This window comes from Hemicordylus capensis, chromosome 1, assembly GCF_027244095.1.
Source record: "Hemicordylus capensis ecotype Gifberg chromosome 1, rHemCap1.1.pri, whole genome shotgun sequence".
NCBI lineage: Eukaryota > Metazoa > Chordata > Lepidosauria > Squamata > Cordylidae > Hemicordylus > Hemicordylus capensis.
The window spans coordinates 77,629,278-77,652,962 of record NC_069657.1 but is presented as its reverse complement, the minus strand read 5'-3'; the positions used below and the strand labels follow the sequence as shown (position 1 = coordinate 77,652,962).

The 23,685-nt window shown below is 42.4% G+C and overlaps 2 protein-coding genes across 2 annotated transcripts; both read right to left on the bottom strand.

The window, feature by feature from the left end:
• Positions 1 to 873: 873 nt before the first annotated feature.
• LOC128340017 (disintegrin and metalloproteinase domain-containing protein 20-like) lies at positions 874 to 3,187 on the bottom strand. The gene has a single exon (XM_053284621.1). The coding sequence runs from the start codon at positions 3,168 to 3,170 to the stop codon at positions 909 to 911; it is 2,262 nt and encodes a 753-aa protein (XP_053140596.1). The 5' UTR covers positions 3,171 to 3,187; the 3' UTR covers positions 874 to 908.
• Positions 3,188 to 5,995: 2,808 nt separating this feature from the next.
• Positions 5,996 to 23,478, bottom strand: MED6 (mediator complex subunit 6). Its single transcript, XM_053284623.1, has 9 exons — positions 23,358 to 23,478; positions 16,576 to 16,735; positions 15,043 to 15,134; positions 13,498 to 13,580; positions 12,587 to 12,695; positions 10,835 to 10,950; positions 9,958 to 9,985; positions 9,429 to 9,596; positions 5,996 to 6,140 (listed from the first exon to the last, which is right to left on the bottom strand). Exons 1-8 carry the CDS (start codon positions 23,377 to 23,379, stop codon positions 9,466 to 9,468), a joined length of 741 nt encoding a protein of 246 aa, XP_053140598.1. The 5' UTR covers positions 23,380 to 23,478; the 3' UTR covers positions 5,996 to 6,140; positions 9,429 to 9,465.
• Between the last annotated feature and the right edge of the window lie 207 nt (positions 23,479 to 23,685).

The following is a 23,685-nucleotide window of genomic DNA, read 5'->3' as shown; positions in this document are numbered from 1 at the left end:
CTCTCCAACTGTTTTTGAACTACAACTCTCATAATCTCCAACCACAATACAAATTGGCTGGGGAACTGTAGTTCAACAGCAGCAGGAGGAGGGCCAAGGTTGCCCAAAGAGAAGCCTTGGCTCCATCATAGGCTCAGGGAACTCCAGTTTATGACTTCCCTCTGGTCCCTTGCTTGGCTCAGGAGGCCTCAGGAGGAGCTGCTGCCTAGCAACTGCCAACTACCAGCAAGGGAAGATTTGCCTCCATCATGGGCGGAGCAAATTGCAGCTGCTCAGCTTCATTTCCTTGCCTCAGAGGGCCTCAGCACAAACTGCTGTTTGGAAGGCAGAAGAGGAAGAGCAATGCCATGACCAAATGGTGATCTTGGAAGACCAGGGATTAGGGCAGAACACTTTGCCTGAATAATCCTGGCATGGTGTGAAATTATGTTATTATTTCTGTGGCTGAAACTGGGCTTTAATGTGATTTAACTGTGATAATCTTTTGGAAGCTGATCTAAGAACCTCTTGGGAGCTAATAAGTGAAATATACGGTTTCAAATAAATAATACCCTGGAAATCTGATAACTTCTGTCTAACAGACCTGGAATTTGAGAAGGTCCATAGCAAAAAGGAGGAAGAGTCATTAAGTTCCAACTCTGAGGTCAGGGGGTCTCCTCTGCGGATGCTGTCAAGCTTTTCATAAATTGATGTGTGCAGGACTCAGCTCCATCAAAACACAGGTTTTGTTTTTTTTGTTTTTTAAGTAAAGCCTTCTCGATTCTAAAGACATATTTTATAGATTGCTAACATATATTACCTAAATTATAGTAATTTAAAATAATAGATGGCCAGTATTTGCTGTGTAAGGTTTTGACCCACAGTGCATTGTTCATTCCTGTGAACTAAGGTAGGCTTCACTTCTGTGTTCATGCTGTTGGATATAATTTTGTGTTCGACTTTCTGAATGGCTGTCTCAGTCTATCCCCATAATACACACACAGGCCAACACCAAAAACAGTAGCAGAAAGTGCAAATACTATTCCTACAATAGTTCCTGCACCAACACTGCTAGTCTTGCGTTTTGGAGGGGGGCCACTGTCAATGCTGCCACCATAACCTTTATTTAGGCAGTCCGGAGGGGCCCAGCCATAATCACAATGACAATGCTTGTGGTTGTTGCATATTCCCCGATTATGGCACTTGGTTATGTTGCAGTCATACTTCAAGAGAGACACTCTGCTACATTTCCTATTAATACACATCATGTTTCTGCCACAAGGAGTGCCATCTGTCACTGCTCCAATATCAACTTTCTCTATTCCGCCATGGTAGTCTGTACCCCAGCATAGCCTATTGCCAAGAGGTGTTTGAACGATTGTGCTGTGTTCCTCCAAATAAGGCAAATTATCAACATTTTCGCACTGAATCCTGCCACATAAGATATCCTTAGCTTTACATTCCTTATAAGAGTTGGTTGTGATGCCACAGTTGCCAAAGCGATCACCTTGAGCATTCACTTTTCCAAAGCAACTTTCAGAAGCAACTGTTGCTTTCTTGCCAAAGATTGTTCTGCACTGCTTGATATGAGTACTGCACAGACCATGATAGCAATATGCAATACTGGAGCACGGGGCTCCGTCTTGCACATAGACATCCTTTGGGCACCTCTCTGATGTTCCACTGCAATACTCAGTGAGGTCACAAAAGTTAGTCCTCTCCCTACATACTGTTCCTACTGGAAGGTATTGACAACTGGAGCAACACTTCCCTGAAGCACAAGCAGCACCTGAACGCAACATACAGTTAGATTGGCAACATGGATCCCTTTCACACTGGAGTTCTGAACCACAGTCACATTGCTCTCCATAGTCCACTATTTTGTTTCCACAGTATTTGAGTGTATACAATTTCTGATGGTCTGGAGGTATTCTCAAACATTCTGTATTACCATGAGTCATTAGTCTGTAATAACTACTAAAACTGCAGTTGCTGAACTGATTAGAATGAGTTTGACGTTGGGACATGATACAGTCTGATACACTGCATGTACAGTCTTCCTTATCATGGAACATGCCAAGATTATGTCCCAATTCATGGGTAAAAATGAGAGCAAAAGAGAGCAAATTGGACGTAGTATATGACTCAACACCAGATGCATGTTCTGGATTGCACACACCTTCAACAAATGCTAATCCAAGCGTGGTTCCAAAAGTTTTATATACAAACAAGTGGCTAACATCATGGCTTAGGCGTGGTGCAAGTATGTCTTGTCGCCATCGATTGAAATCATCAAGTATCGGTTCCAGTGTATCAGCAATTGCTATGAAGTTCTTTTCTGACCATATCTCCAGGCCAACCAAAAATACATGAACACCGAGTGGCTTATAGAGTGAATCGGCAATGTGGATGATATCTAGCACTTGGTTAGCAATAAGAGTTTCATTTTTGCCAAACTGGACATAACGTTCATGTTCCACCACCACTGCAACCTTTGCATACCTGGCATGCGTCCACCAGCGTTGTTCAGGAGCACGTTTGCCTCTTATATTCTCTGTGTTCTGGACTGTGGGCTTTTGGCGACTTGGTTCTTCCTCCTTTAGCCCACACCTCATATGGACAGTACCCTCCTTTTCTTCCAGCTGATACACCACATGTTGAAAGCTAGCAGAGCCCTGGACAGGTTCAATGACATATGTCTTATTTCCTACTTGCAAAAGACCCCTGAGTCCTCCTGAGCACATGCTGAGAACAGCCAGAGAGAGAGGCTTGCCCCATACAAAGCCATGGTAGAAACAATCACTCCTGATGAATGGATAGTCCACCTGGAGGTCCCCCTTCTCATTGTAAGTGAAGACAGGGAAGTGCTTAGGGACAAAACCCTTTTTCAACTTGAGATGTACCACGTAGCCTTCCCCCTCAATCTGTAGCCAGTAGTTGACATTCTGGAGTTCTTCTTCTCCATATTTAGGAATCAGTTTCCTTGGGATGGTCACCTCATAAGACACATACCTAAATCCTTGAGGTGGCATCTGACCAACTGTGTCCCTCAGGCTATTTCTCAAGACCAGCACCAGCAGCCACACAAGTTTGTTAGTCATTTCCCCAGAAAGCGGAAGAATCCTCCAGAGTACACCACTCCAGCTTCTTATCCAGGACACAGAAGACTCCTGCAACAGCAGGTGGGCCATAGACAAGATAGGAAGGGGAGTTCACATGTGGCACAGGAGGATTCCGTCTATAGCAACAGTCAATACGGTTTCCTTTGGAATGAGGGGCGGAGCTTGAAGGGTCAAGGATGAACCATAATGGAGGGAGGATGGCAGAGGAAGGGTAGAAAGAAGAAAATATACTTTGGATGACTGGAAGAAAGGGCAGTTGTGAAAAACAAAGATTTAAGGAACTGAAAGTAATCCAAACATGGAGATGGAAAAAATAGCAGGGGAGGAAAATGATATAAGTTCAGAAGGAGCAACTGTGGGATTATTAATGTGCTGGGAGCAGAGATGACAATGCTGATTTTGGTCAAAGGTTGGAAATAAGGGAATATACACGTATAGTTTCATCCCCCTGAGCAGAGGATAGGTGGGCCTCTAGCTAGAAAGGTTGTAGTGGTGGGTATTAAATGTGCCCTGGAGAATGGGGGATGATACCGTAAGTCAGTACAAAGAGCAAATGTCTTACAAGTGGTCTATTTCAAGAATTAAATCATTTTAAGAAAGTAAGATAACACAATCATATTGTGCCCCTGCTGAGCAAAGAGGCACCTTTTGAAATTGAGCAGAGAGAGAGCAACTGGCCCTATCCAGCCCCAGCACAGCATCCCTTCCAGTGGCTGTTGCTGGTGTCTGTCTTACATTTCTTTTTAGATTGTGGGCCCTTTGGGGACAGGGATCCATCTTTCTTTATTTTTATTTCTCTTTGTAAACCGCTTTGGGAACTTTTGTTGAAAAGTGGTATCAGGGGCGTAACAAGGCTGGAGTGGGCCCAGAGACAAAATTTTAAAATGGGCCCCTCGCTGATACACACACAATTCACAATATATAGTCATGTGACTTGCCTCGGGGGGGCCCTCAAGGCGTGGGGGCCCCCAGGCAGCCGCCTCCCCTTGCCTAATAGTAGTTATGCCCGAGCGGTATATAAATATCCATTGTTGTATTCAATAGAGTCCCCAAGTGCCTATCAATGAGCGCAGTGCATTTTCACTCACATACCAGAACACCAGGTGTCAAAAGCAGCTTTATTTCTTACTGACTTTCGGTAGGATACTGCTTACATATTTTTCTTATATCTCTATACATCTGAATTATTATTTTTTAAAGACAATAAACTGACAATTAAGGGCACGGGCCTGAAATTTCCCTAAGGGCACCAGCCCCACCCCTAGAGCTCCATAGCTATGACTCTGAAGGTAAACTATCCACTCCAGGGGATAAGGGACTAGCAGTACAACTCTTGTAGGCAGACACATGGAGAAAGTCTAGCTCAGATTTGCTGACACTTGGTTTTGACTGAGCAACTAGAGGCAGTTTTGTCTGTCACATTAGTTTCCTGTAGTAGGTTTCAGCTGAGATGCCCTCAGATAGCCTCGCTGCAATTGTAATGGATTCATGTTTGCTACAAAACAAGAATTGTCACTACTCCGAAATGTATGCTTCCCAACCATGGAGCCAAAGGTAATGGGAGAGGAAGGGCAAGCCCCAAAATATGTATATATCTATGTGTCCTGTCATTTCACTTCCAGGTTGGTGTGCTCAAGCAAGGTGGCTTCCCCATTCAAATAAGAACAATATAAGCAAACTAAGAAGCACAAAAGCCATCATTAAAATTATTAATGTGCTGGGAGCAGAGATGACAATGCTGATTTTGGTCAAAGGTTGGAAATAAGGGAATATACACGTATAGTTTCATCCCCCTGAGCAGAGGATAGGTGGGCAGAGCAGCAAATGAAAGAGAAAGAGATGCTTCTGGAGATCTCTATTGTCTGCTTGAGTTTTCACCATCCTTATTAGTTTGGTGTCATCCAAAAACTTGGCTACCTTATTGGTCATTACTTTTTCAAGCTTGACAGAGAAACTCTCAGGCGGCTGGCCAGAGAGAAAAAGTATTGGAGGAAGAGGGCTGAGACCGAGGGGCCAAGGACAAGGGAGAACTAGAGGCACAGATGTCCTGTGCCCAGGCCAGCTACTTTATTTAAAATATGTATAGCCTGCCTCAGTACTACTTAGGGCAGCTATAGTGATGCACAGAACCTATTCCCATCTTAGGAAAGAAAAACAGATGAGGAGTGGCCATTAGGTAGCTTGGGAGCAACTGGTAACTCTCAGATTTATCCCAAGCAGCCAATTGGGCTTGCTTCTCCCTCCCTGCTAGCAAATACTGACTGGCTGACTGGGGGGGGGGGGGCATGGCTGCACCATATTAAATATTTCCTTCTTTGCGTGATTAGGCTTTTATTTCTTTTCCATTAATGTTGCTCTCTCCGGCTTTCTCTCTCTCTCAAAGCAGTTTCTTTTGCTCCCCTTCTGTCCTGCAGCAAAATTCAGGCGTTTTGGTGTTCAAATTTCTTTATTTTGTCAATGTAAATTTTTGTACAAACTCATTTTGTGACTGAAACCCCCCGCCCCCCCCCCGACAAGCTGCAATTCCATGCTGCTAAGTCTCAAAGCTCCGACACACACACACACACACCCACACAAAAGGAACTTCCAGACCACTGAGTGATCATTTTATATACGTGTTTCCAAAAGTCCAAACAATTCCATCTCACTGTTCCATTTCCAATGTACAACTGGAGTATGAATACTAAAATGATCAGAGGGGTTTCTAGGCCCTCAAAACAATTTGATGCTCTAAAATATTAGAAATTAGAATGACCAGATTTTGTTCATAGTTTTGTATCTTATTTAGAGGAATTAACATGCATTGCTGCAGCAGGGTGGGGGGGAAGAGAGCAGTTCTCTGACAATGATGCCAAGTAAGAAACCAAGTATCATATATGCAAAAATAAACAATCTTTCAAACTCAGTAAGAACTTTATTTTGTTTGGAAGCTGGCAATTAATACAAAATATGCAATAATATTTTACTTTGCATTGATACAATACGGAAATTCAACACTGCATGGGAGGAGGCATACGCTTTCAAAACCCATCGATACACCTGGTAGAAAAAAGTAGAACAAATCAGCAACATCATCATCTTAACAAATTAGAAATATATTTGTACCACAAAAAAAGTGATTCCTGCAGCTCTTCTCCAAACCAGATAATATTTACAAGCTACAGATTTAAAACATCTTCAGTGCTGGCAGTTGCAACCAGTTAAGTTGAAATACACACACATATTGCTTCCTTCATTTTAAATAATTTTGGAAGGACACAGAAAAAGAAACCAGAAGATAAAAGACAACAACATTAAATTATGAAAGATGGTGTATGGTGTGTCCCCCATCTCCAAGGTTTTACCACCAGGTATTGTGGCTAAATAAAATATCCTTGGCTAATGCTACTGAAAACTTTAGTGCAGGGGTAGGCAAGAGGACGACCAGCAGCAAGATGGATGGACTCGATTATGACAACAATGAATGCACCACTGAGAGACCTTAAAGGCCAAGCTGAAGACAGATCATCCTGGAGAGAATCTATCTATGTGGTCACTAAGAGTTGACACCAACTTGATGGCACTTAATCAATCAATCAATCAGGCAACCTTGACTTTTCCACTGTTGTTGAACTACAACTCCCATTTTATTGTGACTGGGGACAATTGGAGTTGTACCTCAACAACAGCTTAAGAACCAAGGGTACCTAGCCCCTGCCTTAGAGCATCAGCCACGCCATTGTACATTGTATGCACATTGTACATACAGTCTCTCTCTTGCATGTCAAGGCAAAGATTACACTAATGACTGGAGGCGGGGGGAGGAACAAGCCCATGAAACTCTACTAGAACCCCACTGAATTGAACCAGTGTTTACTGACAGTCATTCGCCAATATTTAAATACATATAAATAAACAACACCCATCTCCTTTCATGCCCATGGATATATTGTTTAGCTTCAACCAAAAGCAATAGGCAAAATCAAAGAGGGCCAGTGCAATAGCATCATGTCATTATGTGGACAAGAACATTAGTGGAACATACTTGTCTCTGCCACCCCTACATTAATTAGAGCTCCATTTAAGGGCAACGTCAGGAAGAGAATGAAATTACAAGCTAGGAACAGTACCTGGGTTGATGGAACCCTAACTCTGAACTTGTGATGAAAAAGTAATGAACACAAAGCATCTGGCATTATGGAATCATAGTCAAGATAAGGGACCACACAGGGCAAGAAGCCACAAACTAAAACAAAAAGCCCCTGTGTCAGACAAGAAAGTATGTGTCTGAGGAATACTGACTGAATCTGTGCATCTATAGGGTACAAAGTTATGCACATGTAACTGTCTTATCTATACACAGTATCTTTTCTCAGTGCCAGAAGTACAGGTGAAACTCGAAAAATTAGAATATTGTGCAAAAGTTAATTAATTTCAGTAATGCAAATTAAAAGGTGAAACTGATATATGAGATAGACGCATTACATGCAAAGCGAGATAAGTCAAGCCTTAATTTGTTATAATTGTGATGATCATGGCGTACAGCTCATGAGAACCCCAAATCCACAATCCCAGAAAATTAGAAAATTACATGAAACCAATAAAACAAGGATTGTAAATAGAACAATATCGGACCTCTGAAAAGTATAAGCATTCAGTACTTGGTTTGGGCCCCTTTTGCAGCAATTACTGCCTCAATGCGGCGTGGCATGGATGCTATCAGCCTGTGGCACTGATGAGGTGTTATGGAAGACCAGGATGCTTCAATAGCAGCCTTCAGCTCTTCTGCATTGTTTGGTCTCATGTCTCTCATCCTTCTCTTGGCAATGCCCCATAGATTCTCTATGGGGTTCAGGTCAGGCGAGTTTGCTGGCCAAGCAAGCACAGTAATCCCATGGTCACTGAACCAGGTTTTGGTACTTTTGGCAGTGTGGGCAGGTGCCAAGTCCTGCTGGAAAATGAAGTCAGCATCCCCATACAGCTCGTCTGTGGAAGGAAGCATGAAGTGCTCCAAAATCTCCTGATAGACGGCTGCGTTGACCCGGGACTTCATGAAGCACAGTGGACCAACACCAGCAGATGACATGGCTCCCCATATCAACACAGACTGTGGAAACTTCACACTGGACTTCAATCATCTTGCATTGTGTGCCTCTCCATTCTTCCTCCAGACTCTGGGTCCTTGGTTTCCAAATGAGATGCAAAAGTTGCTCTCATCAGAAAAGAGGACTTTGGACCACTGAGCAACAGACCAGTTTTTTTTTCTTGAGCCCAGGTAAGACGCTTCTGACGTTGTTTGTTGTTCAGGAGCGGCTTGACAAGAGGAATATGAAATATGAAGCCCATGTCCAGGATCCGTCTGTGTGTGGTGGCTCTTGATGCACTAACTCCAGCCTCAGTCCACTCCCTGTGAAAGTCCCCAACACTTTTGAATGGCCTTTTCCTGACAATCCTCTCCAGGCTGCGGTCATCCCTGCTGCTTGTGCACCTTTTTCTTCCACACTTTTCCCTTCCACATAACTTTCTATTAATGTGCTTTGATACAGCACTTTGGGAACATCCTACTTCTTTTGCAATTACTTTTTGAGGCTTTCCCTCCTTATGGAGGGTGTCAATGATGGTTTTCTGCACAACTGTCAAGTCAGCAGTCTTTCCCATGATTGTGATTCCTGCCAGACTGAGAGACCATTTAAAGGCTCAGGAACCCTTTGCAGGTGTTATGGATTGATTGGCTGATTGGAGTGGGACACCTGGAGCCTAGACTGTTGAACCTTTTCACAAAATTCTAATTTTCTGGGATTGTGGATTTGGGGTTCTCATGAGCTGTACGCCATCATGACAATTATAACAAATTAAGGCTTGACTTATCTCGCTTTGCATGTAATGTGTCTATCTCATATATCAGTTTCACCTTTTAATTTGCATTACTGAAATTAATGAACTTTTGCACGATATTCTAATTTTTCGAGTTTCACCTGTAGAAGACTGCTCTTTTCCTCACATAATCCCATCAGGTAAAATTTGCTATTCCAGTTCCACAACTAGCAATGGAAGCCAAACAACAATCACAGAAAGAGATAGAAAGGACAGACTTTTTAACCAGAGAAAAGTCACTGATACAAACCACGGAAAGATAATGATTGCTGCAAAAGAAACACCATATGAAATTCAGCTCTGAACCTCAAAACCAGAAGGATGCCAAATAATTCCTTTGTGTATGCAGCTAAAAGCTGGCTACTAAGTTTGCAAACAGTTAATTCAATAGTTCATTTTCCATACGTATGCTGAAATGTTATAGTCCACCATACAGTTTCCAGAGAGCGATGAAGGAGGAGAAATGTTGTTTACCAAGTCCTTGATAGTTCACTGCATCTGTTCACTCCTCTCATTGCAATCTCATCCGTTTCTCTGGTGGTCCCTTTGTACTAGTGCTCTGCTGAGTTATTTTGGCAGCCTCCTTCTCTTCTTGTTTTATAGTTTCAGGGGCTGGCTCTGGCTCTTTCTTGATCTGATCCACTAGAAAAATAAAATGCATAACATTCTCATTCCAATGTAACTGACATAACTGATATTCAGTGCTACAAGACTAATTTTCTAGGCTGTTAAAAAGGCAGCCCACTTCAGTGAAAGAGCTACCTGGAACTTTAGCATGAAGCATCCAGGACCAGATTCAGTCTTGTTCCACTTTTGTCTGTCTGCCCCAATGGGGTACTATAAGAGTTGCCCCCAACAATGAGAAAGCAGCCCTTTTGGCTTCTCTAATCCTGCCATGACTTGACCTAAAGGCCACCGCAGAATGAGCAAGGCATACAAAAACAGCAACCTATACAATCTCTGGATTTGGCCCCTTTTTTAAAAATGTTGACTGAATTCTCACCTGGAATAGGTTTTTCTCCAGGCTTTTGCTGTGAACACAAGAAAGAAAATTAGAGTCATGAATCAGAAATGTGTCCGGCTTTGGCATGGTCTTTGTCAAGTGATGGCTGCATTCCTCACTGGAAACACCCTATATGGAAAACCAGAAAGAGGAGCCCAAGGACAAATCTGGGATTGGGCCTACAGCAATTGGCAAGCATCTTATTGTTGTCCCACAGATGATATACTTCCACTGCTAGGTTTGTTTGTTTTTTAGAGTCGTTCCCCAAGTAGGAAGAAAGCCATTGCTTGCTTGTTATGTCAATCCCCCCACATCCCTACTTTCCTGCCTGCACATGCAATATCAGGTGAAGTAATTAACAAGATCGCAGGTAGGGCTTCCTACTCAGTTCCGGCCAATGGCACATTGACCCCACAGTTCTCCTCTTCCCCAAAGGAAGGGGAACACAGTAAAGCAATTGTCGGACCTGTCTTTATATCAACAATAGCACACACCACACTACACCACCAACACAATAGATAAGTTATGGAAGACAAGGCAGCACAATCGATCATGACAGTCTCTTTAGCAAATGCCATCAAAATGGATGGGAGCTGGGTAGTACAGCACAGCCGTCATCTTGCACAGTGCCTTTCATTTCAATTGAGCTCATGAAAGACATGGATTCTGCCCATATTTTATAGCAGAAGAGGCAAAATCATTCATCTAAAACAAAAGAGGCAGAACATATATAGCTAAATTTTTCATAACAATTTAGCAAGTCTAAAGTATAATCTTAGAAAACATGTCCAGCCATTACAAAAGTTCTACCCTTCAAGCTGGAGACACAGCCATTCCACAATAAGACCCTCTATACGCTATACTTGTGGCCTAATACCTGCACAAATTTGGGAGGGAATTTTTGTCTAAGATCTAGAAGTAAGGCATCCACACGTTGCCTCTGAAAAATGGAGCTTGGTTCCTCCTTCTTCTTGGCTTTTGGTTTGGCTTTATCTGAAAATAGAAATTGAAAAGCCTTAATAAAACATTCCACCAAAACAGAGTGTTCTGTTTTTTCTATCATCTGCCTCTTGTTCACTTGGGGATTCAGCTTATCATCACTCTCACTGCTAAATGTACTTGCTTTTCTTTTTCTTCCAGGAGAAGATAACATTTCATTTTCCATAACTTTCCAAAAATTTCTACAAATAACTTCTGAATTTCTCTGAGAGAAAGATTCCTTAAGCTCATTTGAGTAACCCTGCAGTGATGTCAGTTCAGTCAAGTCACTTGGCCTTCCTTGGACAAAGGCTGGATGGCTAGTTGTTAAACATGCTGCAGCTGATATCTGCACTTAGAAGGGGATTCAGTTAAAAGACCTCCAAGGTTCCTCTAAATTCTATGAATACAGCAATCACTTCCATTAATAGTGGGGACTGAAGGCTCTCTCTCTCTCCCTCTCTCTCATTCTATCCCTTCCAGACAAGTCTAGAACCCTAAGGAATCATACATCAAAGCTGTGTGCCCCTCTGCCCCCCCCACCCCAATTCATGATGCTGACCCATGGCTTTTGGGAGTATCCCTTTCACAATTTCTTTTTCAATTCTGAACAAGGAAAATTAATAGAAATTTCATCATACATTGAGCCTAATCCTAGAATTTCCTGCTGAAAAAGAGACAGTGGGTTTTAACCAGAATCTCTAGCCCTGCTGGACCAGGCCCAGGGCCCCTCTAGTCTAGCATCCTGTTTCACACAGTGGCCCACCAGATGCCACTGGAAGCCTACAGGCAGGAGTTGAGGGCATGCCCTCTCTCCTGCTGTTACTTCCTGCAACTGGTATTCAGAGGCACCCTGCCTCTGAGGCTGGAGGTGGCCTATTGCTCCCCGACTAGTAGCTGATGATAGACCTCTCCTCCATGAAGTTATCCAAACCCCACTTGAAGCCATCCAGGTTGTTGGCTGTCACCGCATCTTGTGGCAGAGAATTCCACAAGTTGATTATGTGTTGTGTGAAAAACTACTTCCGTTTATTGGTCCTAAATTTTGTTGCAATCAATTTCATGGGATGACCCCTGGTTCTAGTGTTATGTGAGAGGGAGAAAAATTTCTCTCTTTCTACTTTCTTCATGCATGATTTTATAGACCACTATCATGTCTCCCTGAATTTTTTCTAAACTAAAAAGCCCCAGGTGTTGTAGTCTTGCCTCATAAGGAAGGTGCTCTAGGCCCCTGCTTATCTTGGTTGCCCTCTTCTGCACCTTTTCCAGTTCTACAATGTCCTCCTTTATTTTTTATTTTATTTTTTTATCAACATTTTTATACCACCCAAAACTTACATCTCTGGGCGGTTTACAACAAAATAAAAACAAAAAGTAAAACATCAGTTAAAACAAAAACAAAAAGTTTAAAACATTACAACAATTTATTTTTAAAAAAATTTAAAAAAACACACCACAGCATTAAAACCATTAAAACAATATTAGTTAAAAGCCTGGGTGAACAGATGTGTCTTTAAAGACTTTTTAAAAGCTGTCAGAGATGGGGAGGCTCTTATTTCACTAGGGAGTGCATTCCACAGCCACGGGGCAGCAGCGGAGAAGGCCCTTTAGATGTGACCAGAATTGTTCACAGTACTCCAAGTGTCCCTACCTCGTTCCTCTTGATCTTTGAAGTGCCACCAATAGCCTTTGGAAGGGTGATAGCGGCAGTAGGACATTGCTTCTTCAAAGGCTGACTGGATTCCATGCACTGCTGTGAGCTTTAAAAAAAGAGTATATTAAGAAAGTGTACACCATATGGTACCATAGTTCAGTCAACCAACTCCCAACATAAAATCCATTATGCATACGCAGCCCAGTATTCTGGACTGGTAGAGACTCCTTGTATGTTCTTGCATTAAGGCTGGAAGTCTAGATGGGGTTGCAGAGACACATGAAGTAAAAGAAAGACAGTCTGCATATGTTCAGAAACACTTTCTTCATTACTAGACATATTTCAGGATTCAACCCAGGAGTACCAAGACTAAGTTCTGGCACTAATAAAATACTAGTTCAGGACATAACCCACCTTTAATGTAAACACCACTTGTGGTAGCAATTGTCTCCTTTGCTAAGCAGGGTCTGCCCTGGTTTGCTTTTGAATGGTAAAGTACATGTGAACACTTTAAGATATTTCCTTTGGGGGAAGGGACTGCTCTGGGAAGAGCAGAAGGTTACAAGTTCCCTCCCTAGCATCTCCAGATAGGGCTGAGACACAACCTTGACTGTAACCTGCCTACAACCTTGGAGAAGCTGCTGCCAGTCTGTGTAGATGATACTGAGCTAGATGGACCAATGGTTTGACTCAGTAGATCCTATGTTCCTAACTCTAAATCTCCTTGTTCCCCAATGTTCATGGGCTTGCTCGTATATTTTTCACAAAAGATTCAAGGAGGTGACTTTTCCCCCATACCCTTTCTCCACAAGGTTCAGGAAAAGTGTGAGAGAGTAGAGGAAAACACATACCAAAGAATTGCATAGGCGATTTCTTTACTTAACAAAACGTATCAGAGAGAGACTTACCACTCTAGAGTTTACAACTGACCCCAAGTCAGGTGCCTGATATATCACTCCGGCAATAATGTAATAATCAGCCAATGGAATAACTATAAAGGAGAAGCACAGCAATTCAGACAAAGTCCACAGCTAGCTCAACACGAGGAGCACCAACCTTGGTCTAAGCTTCCCATGCTGTCAGAAACAGTTTCCATCCTCCCCCTTTGTTAAGAGGGAACAAGCTGACCCCTTCAAGGACAGTCCTGCCCCAACCCCCCACTGTCACCACTATCATGGTTTTTAATTGTTTCCAGTGTTCTACTCCTAAGGAAGGGTTTTGAGCATACACAGCTATTACTGGGAGGGATTGGGGGTTGCTTCCTTTCCATTAAAACACAATCATTTCTGCACACCCAGATGATCCTCCAAGTATACAGAAACCCCTCCTCTGTGGGTGGTCCCATTTCAGTGCCTTCCTGTCCAACATGGGGCCATCAGCTTTGCTATTAGAAGTGTGTCTATTATCATCATGCTGTCATCAGTAGAGATCATGAGGTTCTGAATTGTTAATCAACTCTCCAGGTTTTATTTGCACAATCTGACCAAGCAGAGCAGGAAGGATAGATGAGGATATAAGAGGCCTTCAGAGATCCCTCATACCCCAGAGTGCCCTAGTGCCTTATCTGTGCACACGCTAGGAGGGCAGTTGTGGTTCCTCGACTCTGGAACACACTCTCCTTATTCATTCGCCCTCCCTCAGAGTTTTTAAGCAACAAGTAAAGATGTTTTTATTCCCATTGGCTTTTAATGGTATTTGATTAAATGCTATTGCTGGTAAGCTGTTTTATAAGTTCCATTTCATTTGGTTTTTATTCTACTGTGGATGTTGTGTTATTATTTCAATATGTGTCGCTAGCCACCTCCGGAAGTCTTGACTGAAGGGGCATCAATATTTATTTATGAATGAACTATTTGCAATGGTCTGTTATGTAGGGGCACATCTCTTGTTTTTCTATCCAACCCTTCTGGTCCACTCAATCAAGTGCACTAATTGGCTGGCACAGTCTTGAATTTAAATATTTGCCCTGGAAGTTGAACCTAAACTAAAAGGAGATTAAACCAACATGACACAAGATGAATAACTAGTTGTCAACAACATTGCTAAAAAAGAGATTGCAAGCCAGATTTTCCCCCCGTCTTGGCACTATTCATATTTTGCCACAAGAGGGCATTCCCTTGTCATTCAAAAAAGGAAATTAGATTTGAGGACAACATTCAGAAAGAAAATGCAAGAGCAACATGATCCCTAGAAATGGGGGACATTTCTATGCACCCTTCTGTTTAAAAGTCAAGCAGAGCAGGAGGGAGAGATGGGGATATAAGAGGCATGCAGCGATCTCTCATTCCCTGGAGTACCCGAGTGCCTCTCACCTGTGCATACACTAAGAAGGCAGACGTAACACAGATCTATTGAGGATCCATCTGCACATGGGCACGGAGCCCACATAGGGAAATAATATACCAGTAAGGGTTTGGCTCTTTGTCTCTGGAAGCAACACTGTAAACTCTTACCCTGAGTTGGAGACTGCCTCTGTTGCTTACGAATGATGAAGAGAATAGGCTCTTGTGCATGGAGGAGGATATACTCTGTGCCAATCATTTGACTGAAGAAGAAAAAAAAAGAAAAGCAGGGGGAAAGGATTGGAATAGGAGATCCAACTATTATGAAGTTCTCATAAACCAACTAAAACGTCAGGCCTTCCACGGATGGAACACTCCTATCAATGTAGGAGTCAGTAGATCAGCAGCTCCTTTGGGAGCAAATTATCTACAAAATTAAAACAGATAAAATCATTCCCTCTGACTGGCTCCTGCTGAGCAGCTATCTACTCAAAACACAGTGGGGGTCATTCTAGTAGCACTAATAAATTTTTCTCCTGCAATTCTTGGACTTCTGTGCTTTTTTATTCCCACTATTGGGTCAACAGGGCCATAATGATCTTAAATCATTCTCAGGCTTTGAATCTCAGTGGGGGTGGGAGCAGACTGCCCCCCCCAAATCCCAGCCACAATGTGCAGAAAGCAACAGGAACTTCACTCTGACATTTCAGTACATGTAGAAATAAAACAGTAACTTTATAGTTATTAAGTATTTCAGAATAAGCAAAAATGAAGGACCAGGGAGATTTCTATGTAACAGCTTATGAATTAATTCATTGAAATGGTTCTCTAGGCAGCACTCTATCCTATGCAAGAAAGCACAGTGCTTCCTTGGCCCCATTAGGATCTTTTCCCCCAAGAAAACTTGGTCCATTGTTAATTTTTAAAAGTGCTTCATAATGCTATTTTTTTTTTAAAAAAAAGTGATATGAAAGCAGAATATGGATGTTTGTTGGTTTTGCTTTACACCCTAGTTTAGTAGATCTTTACTTGATATTAAAATATGCATTTTTCAATTACACAGAATTCTCCAAACAGCAGGAAGATAATTATTTTTCAGCTATGCACAGAACAAAGGCAAATGTAAATAGTTGTATTAATTTTGGCATATAGTGGTTTATATATTTGACCTTCAGCATTTCAAAATACTTGTGAAGAATATTGTGGCCAACAGAGTTACAGGAGAATACCCATCTATTTTAGACCTCTGTTCCAGTCATAAGCAAATACCTTGTGCATTGTGTGTCTCTTTCCAGAAACACCTCTAATCTCACATATAATCATAATCTATAAATCTAAATATTCTACCCATAGTGCAAATTGGAAAGAGGTATTATGTTTGCACCACTGAGAAACCTTAAAGGCCAAGTTGAAGACAGATCAGCCTGGAAAGAATCTATCTATGTGGTTGCTAAGAGTCGACACCGACTTGATGGCACTTAATCAATCAGTTATGTTTGTATAAAAGAGCATGGCAACATTACAAGCAGGTGAGCAAGCCAAAGTTAGTGGCTAACTAGGGACGAAGAGAAGAAAAACGCCCTCAAATATCCTTAGCTTTGTTCCCTCTGTTGCTGGATGTTGCATACCCTTCAAGGAAAGTAACCACCGTCCAAAAAAGCAATGTTACAGGATTACCATTACAGATGTTTTACATCAACTTACTTCAAGTGGTCCAAAGTGACCCTCTGCATTTTGACCATTTCGTTGTTGCATGTTCGATCATAGAATGGATTACTACGCTCTGAGAAATAGTCCAACACGCTCCCACTGTTTAATATTGGAATCCAAGAGCTATCAACCCAGGAAATTCCTAAGAGGTTATCTTTGGTGGGGAGGAGAAATAAAGGGAAAACATGAATATAGCTACAACGGTTACAGATTCCCACAAGTTAAGACTGTAGTGGCAATTAACATATGCAGATATGACCTAATAGTACACCATAAACTCTAAATAAAGGCTGAAGACACATACAATTATATCCTCCCCAAATTATTTAAAAACCTATCACCTGCTGGTTTTCAAATTATAGTCCCAAGGGGTGATCTCAAGGCACATGATACAGGAATTTTGCTGAAGCCAAGTAGGTCTGGGACTGATCAGTGTCTGAATGGGAGACACCCTGGGAACCTTATGTAGGCTGCATTGAGTTCTGCGGAAAATAAATGCAATCCTGTAGCATTCCATAGGATCCCATAGAACTAAAAAAACATACAGAAGACAGCAAACAAAACTAAAAGGGTTTAAAGCACCTTTCCTACAAGGAAAGCTAAAGCATTTGAGGTATTTTAGTTTAGAATGAAAATGACTGAGGCATGGGGTGAGGGAATGACAACATGACAGAGATTTGTAAAATAAAGGTAGATGGATACACATTTTCCCCCTCTCATGCAATACCAGTAACTCAAGATCACTAAAGAAGTTGATTGGCTCTAGAATTAGGACAGTCAACTAAAAGTACTACTTCATACATTGCATAATTAACCTCGGGAATTCACCACCACAAGATGCAATGAGGGCCATTGGGTTGGGTGGCTTTAAAATGAGATTAGATAAATTCATGTAGAAGTTTTATCAATGGTCATTGTCACTATAGCTAGCTGGAACTGTCATGTTCACAAGCAGTCTTAATGTCCACCAGATGGCAGAGACATTCAACAGGGCAGGGCTGATACCGCCATACCCTAGATTTAGGCTTCCCAGAGGCATTTATTTGGTTTGCCACTGTTAGAAGGATGCTGGGCAGATGGACCCTGAATCTGATCTAGCAGGGACTTTTCTTATGCCTATACTGCTTTTCAACATGTTTGTGAATCACATTAAGTAATTTTGAATATGTATTGTGAGGGACCAAAAGCCACTGGGACCAAGCAAATTTTCTCAGAGTGCCAAGAGATCTCTCAACTTTAGCAGGGCTTCTTTTGTCAGACCATCAGCCTCTAAGCCCCAGTTCAGGACACAGCGGTTTGGAGGCACTATTAACAATACCTGTATATTAAGCAGCACACACAAGAGGTCAAACCAAATGAGTTTGCAAGGAGGGGGAAATGTTATCTGCAAGGAGGAAAACGTGGAGTGACTGGAGGGGAATCTGTTTCAGAAGAGGAGCTCAGAAATGACACCACCACTAAGCAGGATCTCCTGCTCTTCCAAAGAGCTTTGTTAGGAGAATTCTTTATCCAAGTGCCATCCAACTCCTTAGACATTTCTGGTGAAAGGCTGTTTACAACCACCAAGTTGTACAACAAGGGAAGCCTCAAGAAAAGTACTAAAGATCTGTCATACCAAGACCATACCCATGATAGAGAGGCAAAGCAACTGTGGTAATACTTCTTCACACTTAAGGAAGCAAGACTGAGGAAGAAAAAGTTAGGGGAAAGTTAAAAGGAGCCAGAAGCTCAACAGTTTCAAGTTACAGTGGATGTCTGATTTGAGAAGCGCTGATTGAGTGAAGTAGTAAAGCAACTCAGACATGATATATGGCTGCATAATATATGAATACATTGCTTCAGAAATCTTTTAGAAAACATACCTGGGTGCTTGGGAAACCATGATTAATGCAGCATAAATAGGCCTATGAATAATGCATATGCTGCATCAACCTCTAATATGCTGCTTTGACTCTTGCATAAAACAGAAGCAAGCAAAAAGATGCTTATATTATTATGTAAATATGTCTGCTACACTCCACCTCTGTAAAAGAAGCTTTTTCTCAATGTAAACTGCAATGTTGCAATTCACCTTTAAAAGAAATTTTAATGGGTGTTAATGACACAGAAATCTATAAGGTGTAACAGCTTCAATAAGCAGCATTCCCCACCATTTGTATTTGTTTTAGCATTATACTTATTCATTGTAGGCTGTTACCCACATTACAAATTAAAAACACAAAAATGCTCCCAAATATCACTTCCAGGTCTTCAATTTAATGCGAGAAAACAATCAAAAGTTTCCATGCTGCAGAGTACCTGAGGGGAATGCTCCTGTGTCACTGAATCCTAACATGAGAAGCCAAGTACCAGGAAATACTGTACCCACATATCCTGTAAGATGCTACAGATCACTTTCATAGGTTAGTTCAGCGGGGGGCGGGGGATTCAGGGACAATTAGCACCACAGCCACAAAAGTGTGCCAGAACTATAGTCCATTGCACTTAACTGATACTCTGATTCCAGGCCCCAAGGGCTTGTCAACACTGCAGCTCCTCCTTGCATGTGGTGGCTGATGATGCTCACATAACCACTCTGTATCTATTTCTTTAACTGATCAAGCTTATGTAGTAACTGATCACCCCCATGTCAAAAAGGCAGCCCTTTGCAAATGGGGTATTTTGCTGATGCCCTAGTAGCAGAGGTTTCCCCTGTCTGCTACACCCTCGGACTTGACTTTTTGAAATGACTTTTAAAAATTTTGTATCTGTTAGTAGAAATTCACTTGTGAGCATTAGCAATAGGATACACATACACTCACCAACAATTGTGGAAAGAAAATGGTCTGAGGGAGGAGAACTGGTCTTGTGGTAAAATTAAGTTGTACCCTCGAGTCGATTTCGACTCCTGGTGCCCACAGAGCCACATGGTTTTCTTTGGCAGAATACAGGAGAGGTTTACCATTGTCTCCTCCTGTGCAGTATGAGGTGATGCCTTTCAGCATCTTCCTATATTGCTGCTGCCCAATGTAGGCAGTGGCGGCCCGTGAACATACCTCCGGGGCGGCGGGAGGCAGCTTTAAGAGTAAAGTAATTTGGGGCTCACCTCTGCCACGGCGGCTCCTGAACGCTATTTGGAGCCGCAACGTGCCTCCCAGCAGCCCCTACAGCGGGGAAGCGCCTCCGCCACTCACCTGGCCGCTGGCAGGGGTTCGGCTCCATGGAAGCCAGGTGAGTGGCGGAGGCACTTCCCCGCCGTAGGGGCTGCTGGGCAGCACGTTGCGGCTCCGAACAGCATCTAGGTGCAGCAGCGGTGGAGGTGAGCACCGAATTAATTTACTCTTAAAGGTGCCTCCCGCCACCCACCCAGAGGTGCAATCATGGGCCGCCACTGAATATAGGTGTTTCCCATATTCTGGAAACATACCAGTGGGTATTCAAACCAGCAACCTCTTGCTCGCTAGGCAAGTCATTTGCCCGCTGTGCCATTTGGTGGCTCGTGGCAAGCATGAATTGTCCCCTTTGCTAAGCAGGGACTGCCCTAGTTTGCATTTGAATGGGAGACTACTTGTGTGAGCACTGTAAAATATTCCCCTTAGGGGATGGGGCTGCTCGGGGAAGAGCATCTGCATACAGAAGGTCCCAGAGTCCCTCTCTGGCATCTCCAAAAGAGGGCTGAGATACTCTTGCCTGTAGCCTCAGAGAAGTCGTTGCCAGTCTAGGTAGACAATACTGAGCTAGATGGACCAATGATTAGACTTGGTATAAGGCAGCTTCCTATATTATTCAGTATCAAAAACCAAGAGGAAAATGGCTCACCTGGGGCTTTTATGCACACCAGGTTTTAACGCAAGTTTACAGGGAGGCTTTACTGCGAACTCGAAGTTGTCCCAAAAAACCCCCGAAACAAATAGTGGATTTTTTTTACTCTGTATATATGTTTCTTAAGTTTCTTTTTAGATTGTGGGCCCTTTGGAGACAGGGATCCATCTTATTTATTTATTATTTATCTGTGTAAACCACCCTGAGCCATTTTTGGAGGGGCGGTATAGAAATGAAATGAATAAATAAATGCTATACTGAACCTGTGTTCAACGTAATATGTGAATGACTGTTCCTGTGCACACTGTATACTCGTTGTACGAGTGTTTAACATAATGTGTGAATGGGCGTAATATATTTGCCCTGGGGGCGGGGGGCAAGGGCTTGACAGTCTGTGAGAGTGAGTGTGCGCACGAGGTGTGTGTATAGCATACGACCTGCAGAATAGGACAGATCAGGTCTGTTATCTCTCATCCCCATATACTGCTATTAGCAAGTTTGCATGATATAATTAGGAGTTATGATTAACATTCATGATGATACCTTTGACCTAGGTTATTATTTTTTTTAAATTAAAAAATTAAAATCCAATTTAAATTTTAAAAATCTTATTGAAATAAAAAATTCATTTTTTAAAGCATCTTTTTAAATCAACCCAAGCATGACTTGTCCCCATAGCTAAGCAGGGTCTGCCCTGGTTGCATATGAATGGGAGACGATGTGTGAGCACTGCAAGATATTCCCTCAGGGGATGCAGCTGCTCTGGGAAGAGCAGAAGGTTCCAAGTTCCCTCCCTGACTTCTCCAAGATAGGGCTGAGAGACACTCCTGCCTGCAACCTTGGAGAAGCCGCTGCCAGTCTGTGAAGATGATACTGAGCTAGACCAATGGTCTGACTCAGTATATGGCAGTTTCCTATGTTCCTAACAGTTCTAATCCAGGGGTAAGCCACATTCTGATCAGCTGCAGTTTTCAAAAGTCTTTAAGCACAGCACAAGGTATGGCACATGACCACAGCCAAGCACTGTCATTTTGGAAGGCACAAATAAGAGTTGCTGTTTCAAAACTGAGAGAAAAGCCTGTTTTCTTGCCAGAAGGCAAAGTTGAAACGTCCTCTCAGCCAGCACAACTATGCTAGATGAGGAATACCCCAGTTCTGTGAGCCTAAGTGACCAGGCAAGGGACTCTGCAAAATCACAGGGTGTTGGCAGGTAACAGCAACTGAAACTAATTTGTGTTAACAGGATCAGACTCTGACACCCCAAGTTGTGACTCAAGACTTTTGACCCACCAAAAGGGATTCAGTAGGAACACATAACAGAAGAAACCAGTGTTATGTTTTAAATGGACACAGAGCAGACTTACCAGACATTTCACAATTCTGACAGAAGATGCAGTGACATAGAAAGTGTTTGCTATCCGCATCATCTTATTAAAAAGGATCTTGACCCCAACATATCAGTTTTTAATCACAAAATGTTAGAGTTGGAAGGGGACTTTGAGATCTTCTAGCCCAGCCCTCTACTTGATACAAGCCTAATGCCACTTGCATCCTACTGTCCTCCTTTAGCTATTTCAAACTCATATATACCAAGGAGGCCTGAGTTTTTACAATAGGAAAGGATGCTTTAGTTCTCTATATTAACATTGACCTTTCCCACAACTCAACTAGATGACCACCAGAAAACCATTAATGGATTCCGCAGTGCACCTGATTCTCCATGAACTCCCAAAAGTAAATAAGCTAACACTGGTCTTCTGCCCCGACAGAATCATATGATGGGGCAAGAATAGTTCCTTCCCTCTGTCCATCTTCAGCCAGACAGCACTCCCCATGAGAAATGCTGAAGTTTGAAGAAAACAGCAGAGATCAGTGTTTTATGCAATTATGTCTTTGTAAGCTGCCTTGAGAGCTTACAAAGTGACAAAAAAAATAGCTTTAATTAATTAAGAAGGTGAGTCCTTCATGGCTATTTTTAAAGAAAAGCTAAGCATATCAATGCTAGTGATGGCCTTAACCTAAGATTTAGTTATACAAAGGATAAAAGTATATGGAAAGTGAGAAAATTGCTCAGAAAGTGAGAAAGAGTGGAAGCAAGCAAACTTCTACTCTGGGGAGAGACAGTCAGATTACCTGGGTGTTTTTCACACAGGACTTTTAGCTCACATCTCCTCTGGAATGGAGGGTGTGCATTCACATATCACTATATAGATTTACCCCAAAGTCCCTGCAAGCTATCGGGGAGAACTCCGCACACAATTCAGGTTTTTCATTGTGTGTTAAAGTGTAGTCCAACTTATATCTAGAATTTTAAAAAAATCCACTTTTTGCCACAGTTTTTTGGGGCAACTTCAAACTTGCAGTAAAACGTCACAAAAAACTCCCGATAAGGCCTGTTGTGTGAAAAACAACCTGGGTTTGTTTAGTTTCTCCAAGTAGTTACAGCAGCTTATATATTGGAAGCTTATATAACCATTATATATTGGAAAGTATGAATGCTTACAGAGTATATGGTTATAGCCTGATAATGGAATCAATTTGCTTACTCAACCTTTGCTCCTTCATTCACAGGAAAAACAACTACCTTCTGCTGATCTACTCAAATGTGTATGAGAGTGTCCATATAATCCACATAAGCATGGCCTTGAATAACTCACAGAAAAAATAAAATCCCAGAAACGAAACTGGTTCCTAGCAGCCATCTAAAACCTTTTTAAAAATCTGTTATACTATACTTTAAAAACGTGTTATATTGAAGTTTAAAAGAAACCTAAAGGTTAGCTATGCTCTGAAGCTCCCTCGACTCCCTGTTCTCCACTGACAACCCTGCCGGTCTGATAGCGACAACTCTTCCCCGCTACCTAGATTCCCCTCTGGACTTCTCTGGTAGTGAACCGGGGAAGGAGCATGCCATGCCTGTGCGGCTGTTGCTCCACAACTCTCCCACACCCAGACGCTCGAACCCCATCGAGTACCTCGTATATCCACTGCCGCCATGATTTTCAGCCTTTCCTCTCTTCCGGCGCGAGGCTATGACCTCATCAAACCATAGAGAGAAGATGGCTAGAGAAGTAAACCAAGAGAAAGGAATGCCGAAGAAAGGGGTGGCGAGCATGCGTAATTGTTGCTTCAGGTATCCGGGCAACCAGAGGCGGAGAGCTTCCAATCTGTTGCGGTCGTACATATAATCCTAGTAACAACTACTGGAAGCCATGAGAGTGACTCTGAATAACAAGAGTGCGTTTTTAAAGAGCTGCACCACTAGTATGTTTCCCAGACTATGCGAAACACCTATATTGGGCA